This window comes from Myxine glutinosa, chromosome 8, assembly GCF_964187855.1.
Source record: "Myxine glutinosa chromosome 8, kmMyxGlut1.1, whole genome shotgun sequence".
In the NCBI taxonomy this organism is placed as follows: Eukaryota; Metazoa; Chordata; class Myxini; order Myxiniformes; family Myxinidae; genus Myxine; species Myxine glutinosa.
This window is the reverse complement of record NC_136268.1, coordinates 95,733,322-95,745,419: the sequence shown is the minus strand read 5'-3', so window position 1 is coordinate 95,745,419 and position 12,098 is coordinate 95,733,322. Positions and strand designations below refer to the sequence as shown.

General features: G+C 39.9%; 1 protein-coding gene across 3 annotated transcripts in view; it reads left to right on the top strand.

Annotated features, from left to right (window-relative positions):
* HMCN1 (hemicentin 1) overlaps nucleotides 1-4,669 on the top strand; it is a 451,947-nt gene extending 447,278 nt beyond the window's left edge. For all 3 annotated transcript variants that reach the window (XM_078783554.1, XM_078783553.1, XM_068124884.2), the window contains 3 exons: nucleotides 1,542-1,668; nucleotides 1,897-2,032; nucleotides 4,082-4,669. In XM_078783554.1, coding sequence (XP_078639680.1) covers nucleotides 1,542-1,668; nucleotides 1,897-2,032; nucleotides 4,082-4,312 — 494 coding nt within the window. In that variant the 3' untranslated portion in view covers nucleotides 4,313-4,669. The remainder of the gene's footprint in view (nucleotides 1-1,541; nucleotides 1,669-1,896; nucleotides 2,033-4,081) is intronic.
* Nucleotides 4,670-12,098: the final 7,429 nt, after the last annotated feature.

The window sequence follows — 12,098 nt, the reverse complement described above, 5'->3', positions numbered from 1 at the left end:
ACTCATAATAAATGATTGTTGATAATCGCTGAGCCATTCTTTTTGTTTTTTTCTTTTTCAGGAGCAAATGGTAATTTTTTATGAGCATTATGGAGTTCATCAGGATATTTAAAATCCACTTAAAACTAATATCCAACTTATTGTTTTGTTTAATTATTTGTCTATAGATATAAGAAAATTTTCAGAAACGAGGAATTTTCATAATTCTTCTCTCTTCTCCATTTGATGCCTCCATATATTATCGACCGAGACATTGTCCATCAGTATAAATTATTAGCATCAAAATACATGAAACAAGAATTATCTATCAAAGCATCGTAATCTGGGAGGTGTTTATTGTTTGATTTAACATATCTCTGAACAGACTTGTGATATTCCACGCCTTTTCGATTCCTCTATCATCAATAGCATATCCACATCTGAAATTAATTTGAGAGATTGTTTCATCATCTTTAGCATGGAGCTCTAAGCTAGAGTATGAGCTGTATAATAATAATAAACAGGGTCTAATCCATACAAGTTCATATTTTGACAGACATCTCTGAAGGGATGGGCGGGAGGCTTGAAGGATGAGGGATGAGGGGATGCTGGGAGTGTGAGGGATTGGGGGCAGCTGAGAGGGAGCAGGACGAGGGGATGGTGTCATTGTTGCATAAGGAGTAAATATATCTTTTTATTTGCAATCTAAAATGGAAATTGTATTATCGTTTTTATGCCCCCGCCGACAAAGTCGCCGGAGGCATTATGTTTTTGGGTTGTCCTTCCATCCGTCCGGGCTAAATCTAGTTTTTCTCAGCAACCATATGTCCGATTGAGACTAAACTTTCAGGATAGGATTGACACCTATGCAGAATGTTTTTATGATAATTGTGACGTCATAGGTCACGTGGTATGGCAGCCATCTTGGATTAAAAGCAAATAATTAAAAACAAATTCTCGGAAACCGCTGAATGGAAAAATTTTAAACTTCGCACATTGTCAAGTACTCCCAATGGGGAACAAAAGCATGATAATGATGATATCATAGGTGAAGTGTAGTTATAGTGTAGTGTAGTTACCAGCCAAAAATCACATGATGCACAATCACACGCACATGATCTATGACCCATTTGTATTGAAATATTAAATTTATGACATCATAGTTCACATGGTTTGGCATGCATATTGGATTGAAGGAAAATATTAAATAATTATATCTCTGAAACCGCTCACCCTATCGATGTGAAATTTTACAAATATAATCTCACAGCACTGTTGCATATAGTTTGTAAATGATCATGTCATAGGTCACGTGGTTTGGCAGCCATCTAGGATAGAAAAACGAACCTTATCTGATCAACATGAAACTTCACAAACATGATCCCCTACTCATACATACGAAAAGTGATGGCATCTACCCGTTGTGGGACTATGCGGAGGCATATTGGCGACACAGTCGCATTGTTCTAGTTAAGATATATTTCTGTACTTCGTCATTTTTTTATACACTGCACAACAGCTCTTTGTTGCTCAATGGTTTCTCTACCCTTCCCTTAATACAGATATAAACGAGTGCACAGAGCAAAGCATCCAGTGTGGGACAAACCGTATGTGCTTCAACATGAGAGGCACATACAAGTGTATCGACACTCCATGTCCAGCCGGCTACCAACGTGATGTGCGGTCAGGGTGAGTTGGTACCTTAATCAGCATACTCACCACTCCATCAGCACCTCAGCACTTTAACCTCCACGGTAGAGGAATGTTCAACTTCCTCAATTCTCAAAATCAGCAATTATCATTCATAAAATCGTGCAATAAGACATTAAACATAAATACTGTTCTCTGGGATGATTTCATGGCAGCTCATCTGCTAATGCATGTGTCCATCCATTGCTCACGCTGCTTCTCTGTCAGGTTTTGCTTGAAAACTTGTCTTTCAAATGAAGTGGAATGTTCGTTACGCCCATTTGCTCTGGAATACAAACTGGTGGCTCTGCCATCAGGTGTCTCAGCAAACCAGGACCTCGTGCGCCTTGTTGCGTACACCCAGGTGAGCCAAGGTGGCCTAGTTGGAAACACACCACATATTCACCTCCAGATAAAAACTATGGATGGAAATATTTCACTTGCAGGTAGTATTTCTCCAAAAGTGTTACACTTTTGAACAACAGCATTCTTAACAAACAATATTTTGGTCTTATTCTACTTTTGCGAGGACTGTACAATGAAGCCAAAATGCCACTTGTTAAAGTCTCTCTGGAGAACATTGAATATCCTTGTTACATATGCTGGAAAATCTACTTGGGAAAAATGCAGGACATCATGCAAGGATGAAAGTTCATTACAATTAAGCAAGTCCAGCTACAAAAGAATGCCATATATCACAAAGCAATTAACACACAGGAAGAGGTCATGTAGTCCATCTTGACTGTGTCACACCCACACCGTAACACTTGCAGCTTCTGCAGGTAATGCTCCCTGCTCTTTTAACTACAAGCAGCATACAATGCCTTAGCACAAGATCTTTAGAATCCACAATCAAAATGCAAATTGGAAAGGCGACTTCACATCCACAACCAAAAAATGACAGTTTTTAGTTACGTCTGAACGCTTTGGGAATCGAAGTATCGAACCCAGATTTTACATTTCAATGGAAAGTTATGTTGCCACAGTTGAAGAAAGGCAGCAAAGACTTCCTGCAGCCGTTATGTACAAGGATGGTGACTGTACTACTTCCAGCAGGTGGAATTTAATATTCAAAAGCTCGAAATCCCTGTGCTGCACAAAGAGGCTTCTCTACTAATGCCCTGACAAAGCCCAATCACTTAGACTTTTTTGGATAATTGGCCAATGTGGCAGGTACATCTCCAAATCCTCAATGTCTACTGATAGTCCCCCACCGACAAAAACCTCACCATATTGGCCACCCTCAGCATTCGATGAGAAAAAGTAGGAAACGGAATTCCCCATATCTTACTATAATTCACCAAATGTCTGTCTGTCTGTCTGTTCCCAGATACCACAAAAACGGCTGAACCGATCGCAACGAAATTTTGGGTGGGTAATCCTGGGACCCCCTGGAGTAAAATAGGCTATATTGTTTTTCCAATTTTTTTTCCAATTTTTCCAATTTTCCCAAACATGAACGAACCACCTTTAGAGGCCATTTTTCCCCGCAGAGCAGGGGTTGGCCTTTTTCGGGCACCGTGGTCCCCTTTTTGAAGCAATGTTTTATGGCCGGATGCCCTTCCTGCCGTCAACCCTGTTGGTCGCCTCTTGCGACACACAGGGAATTACCAGTGAGCTGGTACTCAATTTGCCGACCTCAGAAGGATGACAGGCTGAGTCAACCCACCTGGTGTTAATTCAGTGATTGACCCGGATTCAAACCCAGGATCCTAGGATCCCAAGCCGGCACCCTAACCGCTAAGCCACCACCAGGGTAGTTTTTTTTTCTTCCAAACACGATGGAATAATATTTACCGATATGAACAGTGATGTGACTTTTATTGAAATTCTACAAATACTGTTTAGATTTTGATGATTTGTGTGTGATATGATTTAACGGATGTTTAAATAAATCGTTAAAAAAAAAAAAGCCTTCAATTTATGATATTTTGCCTTTTCATTTGGGCCTCCCAATTGAAGCCCCGCCCGTAGGGCGGGTACCATTGCTAGTAATGACATAATTTCAGGAAAGTGCCCTGGGAGGTCTGAATTGCATCAAGCACCAAATCCTTCCTGGAAATTTATTGTCCCATCATAGAGCTGGTGAAACCAACAGGAGGCAACCGCAGAAACAATAGCTGTTTGTTTGTTTTAAACACAATAAATCTAATGATGCAATGTTCACAATTAATTGATTTGACTTGATTCACATAAACACTGTTCAAAAGAATATGATTAATGCACAATTAATAACTTTTGTTAATGTGTGAACATTAAATAAAAGAATCCCCATCACGAAGCAAAGTATCAAGGACTGATCAATGTCATTACAAAACCATGATACACCAATGAGGTATGCCCAATACACTGCCTATGCAAACTTATATATCCAAACTTGGTTGTTGTGAAGATTTCCGATCCCTTTTTCTAGGATGATGTGATGCATCCACGAACGAGCTTCTTCACTGTACAGAACGACGCGGGGATGCCATTCGGCCTACGGGACGACACTGGGAAAGGGGTCATTTTCACTACCAGGCAACTCCTGGAGCCACGGATATATGCACTCCGGGTACGAGCTCAGTCATACGCCAACGATAGTTCAGTGGAGTATCAGACTACATTTGTGGTTTACATTTCCATCTCCGCATACCCATATTGATAAAGGACGCTTGTTCAGGGGTTTGCTGTCGTGTTTGACGTAACCCAACACATCGTGTCTACTTGGTCAAAAATCAATGCCAGCATTGCAAAAAGGGCTTTTAGAAGGTATTCAAGCATATCGTTACAGAAGTTCAATGGCATCCTTGTGAATGAGTAAAGTCACATAGATGTACCACCGCGGTGACTGCTACCATCGGTGGTAGCATCTTTAACATGTATCGGAATTTAATATGTACGGATGTTTTTATCATCTTCAGCTGGGAAGAAACAATCTCTACTTCCTTATGAGCTTTCATCATTTGTTTTACATTGTTGTGACGTTGTTCTGGGAAAATTAAACAATTTGATTATGCTCCTTCAATTCCCATCATTGTCTCCACACTTTGAATCTACTAAATGTTTTTTTTATATGGTGTCGTTAGTGAGAGCATTATTGGAATCTCCCGTGATGAAGCTAACTCCGAGGGCCTTTCACTCACTTGCCGCAGGCAGGTTGGTGGTCTTTCCGTCTTCTACCGACTCCTCTCCGGCCTTGCTCTCCCAGCTCTGTCTGTGCTCTGTGCCCCAAATATTCCGACAGCTCGCACAACATCTGCCAGCAACCCTCTTCTGGTGAAACTGCTAAAATCAAGACTCTTCTCACCTTCACTCCTTCATTCCTCTTTTCTCCCGCCTCTGGAACAAACTCCCTCACTCACTTCAATCCCACTCCTCCCTCCAGGTCTTTAAAACAGCTGTTCACCACCATCTCTTATCTTCCCCCATCCAAAGCCAAACCTTGATCTCTTCTACCCCTGTTAATTCATCCCAGATCCTTTTTTTTTTTTAAATACCGACTTCTTTCCTGGATGTTCTAGCAGTGTCCATGTGTTTTATACCTCTCCCTTGTGGGAAAGATGGGAAAAGATACAAAGAGGCTTCTCGACTGGGAAAAGGCACAAACTCCCCTCCTCCCCCCACCTTCCCATTCCCCCTCACCCCAAGCCCTCTCCTTCCCATTGATCTTCCGATGTCCCTGTTCTCTGCTGTTGTACGTGTGTGCTTCCCTCTCTCTCTCTCCATCTTGTCTCCCGCTCCGTTTATTATATGTTTTATGTGTCAGTTTATGTTTGTGTGTTTAATGTGTTAGCTCTTACCAAAATTCTGCCTCGATCTTGTATGCAAAAAAAAGAAGAAAAAAAAGGTTCACTTGGGTAGATTTCTTTGATTTATCTGAGGAAGTGCTTTATAACTAATCAAATGCTCATATAACTATTCATAATCATAAATTTATAACGAATGATAAAGCATTAATTGTTAATACTAGGGCGTGCCCGTACGTGGGTGCAAAAAAACATGCGTGCAAACAACAACAACAAAAAAAAACTTTGAAACCACGTGGCAGTAACGACCACAGAACCCCCCCCCCTCTATTTACATGAAATGGTTTGGTCCATTCGCAAAGCCAAAGCGAACGGCTTGCGAGTACGGTAGAACCCCCCCCTCTATTTACATGAAATGGTTTGGTCCATTCGCAAAGCCAAAGCGAACGGCTTGCGAGTACGGTGACCATACCTTGGGAACCACTTGTCCGATTAATTTCAAACCTTGAAAAGGCACATCCTCGGGTCCCCAGCAATATACCTGGCAAGTTTCAAGTATATCGGACCCGTGGTTGTCGAGAAACAGCGGTCACAGACAAACACACACACAGACACACACACATACACACAGAGATTACTGGAATTATAGATAGACTAGGGCATGCCCGTACTATATATATGCCCGTACTATATATATATCTAAAATTATATCCCCCCCCCCTCTATTTACATGAAATGGTTTGGTCCATTCGCAACGCCAAAGCGAACGGCGAACGGCTTGCGAGTACGGTGACAATCCCCCCCCCTCTATTTACATGAAATGGTTTGGTCCATTCGCAACGACCACAGAACCCCCCCCCCCCCCTCTATTTACATGAAATGGTTTGGCCCATTCGCAACGCCAAGGCGAACGGCGAAATCGCCATAGCTCGGTAACTACTTCTGCGATTAATTTAAAACCTTGAAAAGGCACATCCTCGGGTCCCCAGCAATATACCTGGCAAGTTTAAAGTATATCGGACCCGTGGTTGTCGAGAAACAGCGGTCACAGACAAACACACACACAGACACACACACACACACACACACACACACACACACACACACACACACAGAGATTGCTGGAATTATAGATAGATTATTCCATTTTTTAAATTTCATATCGACTCAGTATAAATATAGTACACTCCGTGTAAAACCCATCAACATCAGCACATAAAACATCTGCTAAGCTATTTTAAAGTGAGTGACTCTTTTCCTTCATCTTCACCTCCCTCAACATCATATTTTTTCATTTGTCTTGTCAAACCATTTAATTTCCAAGCATCGGCACTTCCACCCTCCGCCGTGCGGGTGTGTGCCCATCATGGCCCATCTTTGGTGGGCTATTTAAAATGGTGATATTTCCACAAAGTGATACTTTCTTCTGGAACACAATGTAAACTTGAAAAAACAAGAATGACCTCACTGTAGTCACAACCTGCGACAAAATCCGGTAACGGGTCAATTGGGGAACTTGCATTTAAAGCGCTCTCAAACGATTAACTCAATACCTCTCATCCATGACAGCCTCCTCCACGGTTATATCAGAAAGATCTTATTCGTCACACCATCACGGATTATTTAACCCCAATATGTGGCTGTTCAAAAATGACTTTACGATATTTTTTAATTAGACATTGATTCAATTTTTCAGGGGCCTTCATCGTGAGTAACACTTGACCCAAACAAAACCAATGGAAATCTGATGCAACAAACCCAGGCAGTGTATAACCAGCAAGGCCTACAGGCCTGATGACTTAGGCCCACCAAGATGGCGGCCATATTTCGTCTTTGTGCCATGATGGGTGGGGTCCGGCAGTCCAAGGTATACTGCAACCGATGGTGGATGGAGATTCTGTTTTCACTCCTGTATGTCTGTCTGTGAGCATAATATCTCAAAAAGTTATGGACGAATTCAGACAAAACTTAGTGGACAGGTTGTGTGTGACATAAGGCCTTGTTGATTCGATTTTGGTGAAGATGCAGACATAGATACGAGAATTTTGGGCCGTCATTTTGGTGAGGCTTTTTGGGGTTTTTGATTATGAGCATTTTTTTTTGAGGTTTCAACGCCCAAACACCCAGTTTTCATCACTTTGCAAAACAGCCCAACTATAGGAGGTTTTTTTTGTTTTGTTTTTTCAGTTTCAACGCCCAAACACCCAGTTTTCATCACTTTGCAAAACAGCCCAACTATAGGAGGTTTTTTTGTTTTTTGTTTTTGAGGTTTCAATGCCCAAACACCCAGTTTTCATCACTTTGCAAAACAGCCCAACTATAGGAGGTTTTTTTTGTTTTGTTTTTTCAGTTTCAACGCCCAAACACCCAGTTTTCATCACTTTGCAAAACAGCCCAACGATAGGAGGTTTTTTTGTTTTTTGTTTTTGAGGTTTCAATGCCAAAACACCCAGTTTTCATCACTTTGCAAAACAGCCCAACTATAGGAGGTTATTTTGTTTTTTGTTTTTGAGGTTTCAATGCCCAAACACCCAGTTTTCATCACTTTGCAAAACAGCCCAACTATAGGAGGTTTTTTTTTTTTGAGGTTTCAATGCCCAAACACCCAGTTTTTATCATTTTGCAAAACAGCCCAACTATAGGAGTTTTTTTTTTTTTGAGGTTTCAATGCCCAAAACACCCAGTTTTCATCACTTTGCAAAACAGCCCAACTATAGGAGTTTTTTTTTTTTTGAGGTTTCAATGCCCAAACACCCAGTTTTTATCATTTTGCAAAACAGCCCAACTATAGGAGTTTTTTTTTTGTTTGTTTTTTCGGTTTCAACGCCCAAACACCCAGTTTTCATCACTTTGCAAAACAGCCCAACTATAGGAGGTTTTTTTTGTTTTTTGTTTTTGAGGTTTCAATGCCCAAACACCCAGTTTTTATCACTTTGAAAAACAGCCCAAATATAGGAGTTTTTTTGTTTGTTTTGTTTTTGAGGTTTCAATGCCCAAACACCCAGTTTTCATCACTTTGCAAAACAGCCCAACTATAGGAGGTTATTTTGTTTTTTGTTTTTGAGGTTTCAATGCCCAAACACCCAGTTTTCATCACTTTGCAAAACAGCCCAACTATAGGAGGTTTTTTTTTGTTTTGTTTGTTCAGTTTCAACGCCCAAACACCCAGTTTTCATCACTTTGCAAAACAGCCCAACGATAGGAGGTTTTTTTGTTTTTTGTTTTTGAGGTTTCAATGCCAAAACACCCAGTTTTCATCACTTTGCAAAACAGCCCAACTATAGGAGGTTATTTTGTTTTTTGTTTTTGAGGTTTCAATGCCCAAACACCCAGTTTTCATCACTTTGCAAAACAGCCCAACTATAGGAGGTTTTTTTTGTTTTGTTTTTTCAGTTTCAACGCCCAAACACCCAGTTTTCATCACTTTGCAAAACAGCCCAACTATAGGAGGTTTTTTTGTTTTTTGTTTTTGAGGTTTCAATGCCCAAACACCCAGTTTTCATCACTTTGCAAAACAGCCCAACTATAGGAGGTTTTTTTTGTTTTGTTTTTTCAGTTTCAACGCCCAAACACCCAGTTTTCATCACTTTGCAAAACAGCCCAACGATAGGAGGTTTTTTTGTTTTTTGTTTTTGAGGTTTCAATGCCAAAACACCCAGTTTTCATCACTTTGCAAAACAGCCCAACTATAGGAGGTTATTTTGTTTTTTGTTTTTGAGGTTTCAATGCCCAAACACCCAGTTTTCATCACTTTGCAAAACAGCCCAACTATAGGAGTTTTTTTTTTTTGTTTTTTTTGAGGTTTCAATGCCCAAACACCCAGTTTTTATCACTTTGCAAAACAGCCCAACTATAGGAGTTTTTTTTTGTTTGTTTTTTTTGAGGTTTCAATGCCCAAACACCCAGTTTTTATCACTTTGCAAAACAGCCCAACTATAGGAGGTTTTTTTGTTTTTTGTTTTTGAGGTTTCAATGCCCAAACACCCAGTTTTCATCACTTTGCAAAACAGCCCAACTATAGGAGGTTTTTTTTGTTTTGTTTTTTCAGTTTCAACGCCCAAACACCCAGTTTTCATCACTTTGCAAAACAGCCCAACGATAGGAGGTTTTTTTGTTTTTTGTTTTTGAGGTTTCAATGCCAAAACACCCAGTTTTCATCACTTTGCAAAACAGCCCAACTATAGGAGGTTATTTTGTTTTTTGTTTTTGAGGTTTCAATGCCCAAACACCCAGTTTTCATCACTTTGCAAAACAGCCCAACTATAGGAGGTTTTTTTTTTTTGAGGTTTCAATGCCCAAACACCCAGTTTTTATCATTTTGCAAAACAGCCCAACTATAGGAGTTTTTTTTTTTTTGAGGTTTCAATGCCCAAAACACCCAGTTTTCATCACTTTGCAAAACAGCCCAACTATAGGAGTTTTTTTTTTTTTGAGGTTTCAATGCCCAAACACCCAGTTTTTATCATTTTGCAAAACAGCCCAACTATAGGAGTTTTTTTTTTGTTTGTTTTTTTCGGTTTCAACGCCCAAACACCCAGTTTTCATCACTTTGCAAAACAGCCCAACTATAGGAGGTTTTTTTTGTTTTTTGTTTTTGAGGTTTCAATGCCCAAACACCCAGTTTTTATCACTTTGAAAAACAGCCCAAATATAGGAGTTTTTTTGTTTGTTTTGTTTTTGAGGTTTCAATGCCCAAACACCCAGTTTTCATCACTTTGCAAAACAGCCCAACTATAGGAGGTTATTTTGTTTTTTGTTTTTGAGGTTTCAATGCCCAAACACCCAGTTTTCATCACTTTGCAAAACAGCCCAACTATAGGAGGTTTTTTTTTGTTTTGTTTGTTCAGTTTCAACGCCCAAACACCCAGTTTTCATCACTTTGCAAAACAGCCCAACGATAGGAGGTTTTTTTGTTTTTCGTTTTTGAGGTTTCAATGCCAAAACACCCAGTTTTCATCACTTTGCAAAACAGCCCAACTATAGGAGGTTATTTTGTTTTTTGTTTTTGAGGTTTCAATGCCCAAACACCCAGTTTTCATCACTTTGCAAAACAGCCCAACTATAGGAGGTTTTTTTTGTTTTGTTTTTTCAGTTTCAACGCCCAAACACCCAGTTTTCATCACTTTGCAAAACAGCCCAACGATAGGAGGTTTTTTTGTTTTTTGTTTTTGAGGTTTCAATGCCAAAACACCCAGTTTTCATCACTTTGCAAAACAGCCCAACTATAGGAGGTTTTTTTGTTTTTTGTTTTTGAGGTTTCAATGCCCAAACACCCAGTTTTTATCACTTTGCAAAACAGCCCAACTAAAGGAGTTTTTTTGTTTTTTCGGTTTCAACGCCCAAACACCCAGTTTTCATCACTTTGCAAAACAGCCCAACTATAGGAGTTTTTTTTTTGTTTTTTTTTTGAGGTTTCAACGCCCAAACACCCAGTTTTCATCACTTTGCAAAACAGCCCAACTATAGGAGATTTTTTTTTTTTTTTTTTTGAGGTTTCAATGCCCAAACACCCAGTTTTTATCATTTTGCAAAACAGCCCAACTATAGGAGTTTTTTTTTTGTTTTTTTTTAGGTTTCAATGCCCAAACACCCAGTTTTTATCATTTTGCAAAACAGCCCAACTATAGGAGTTTTTTTTTTGTTTGTTTTTTCGGTTTCAACGCCCAAACACCCAGTTTTCATCACTTTGCAAAACAGCCCAACTCTAGGAGGTTTTTTTTGTTTTTTGTTTTTGAGGTTTCAATGCCCAAACACCCAGTTTTTATCACTTTGAAAAACAGCCCAAATATAGGAGTTTTTTTGTTTGCTTTGTTTTTGAGGTTTCAACACCCAAACACCCAGTTTTCATCACTTTGCAAAACAGCCCAACTATAGGAGGTTATTTTGTTTTTTGTTTTTGAGGTTTCAATGCCCAAACACCCAGTTTTCATCACTTTGCAAAACAGCCCAACTATAGGAGTTTTTTTTTGTTTGTTTTTGAGGTTTCAATGCCTAAACACCCAGTTTTCATCACTTTGCAAAACAGCCCAACGAGAGGAGTTTTTTTTTGTTTTGTTTTTTCGGTTTCAACGCCCAAACGCCCAGTTTTCATCACTTTTCAAAACAGCCCAACTATAGGAGTTTTTTTTTTGACGGCAGATCAAGTTTATGGCAGTAGATATCCCCTTTGCTTGTTTGGAGAATGGCGTGTTTTTCTCCATTGCTTTTGTAATTGCATTCTGATTTTATTTTATGTTTAAAATATGAATGTTGTTGAAAAACATCGTTTCCACCACCTGTAAACGTCACACATGCCATTCATTCCCTCCATTATTTGTGGTGTCACCAGAGGGCGCTCATCAATCGCACCTGTCCGACGCACTGTGACGTCACGATTGAACTGGAATGGGACGTGATTGTTCAGACTCGTAAGTTTAAGTGCATTTCCCACCGCACACATCGTGGGTCCTTGGGCATCCCCTGTACGTGGAGAGGTCGCAGCTCGGTCTATGTGGACCGTGTGGATCCAACAGTGTGCTCGATGACTTTAAAACTGAACACGGAGTCTGAGTACCTTCACACTGCATACCCGACCACCGACAAATTGGATGCAATCAGGTTGAACTTTAGTAAACGTTGATAGAAACGGAATCATTTCACATCCTACATCTGACATGTTTGTGCTTCATGAGAACGATATGGACCGATGCAGTTAAAACAGAC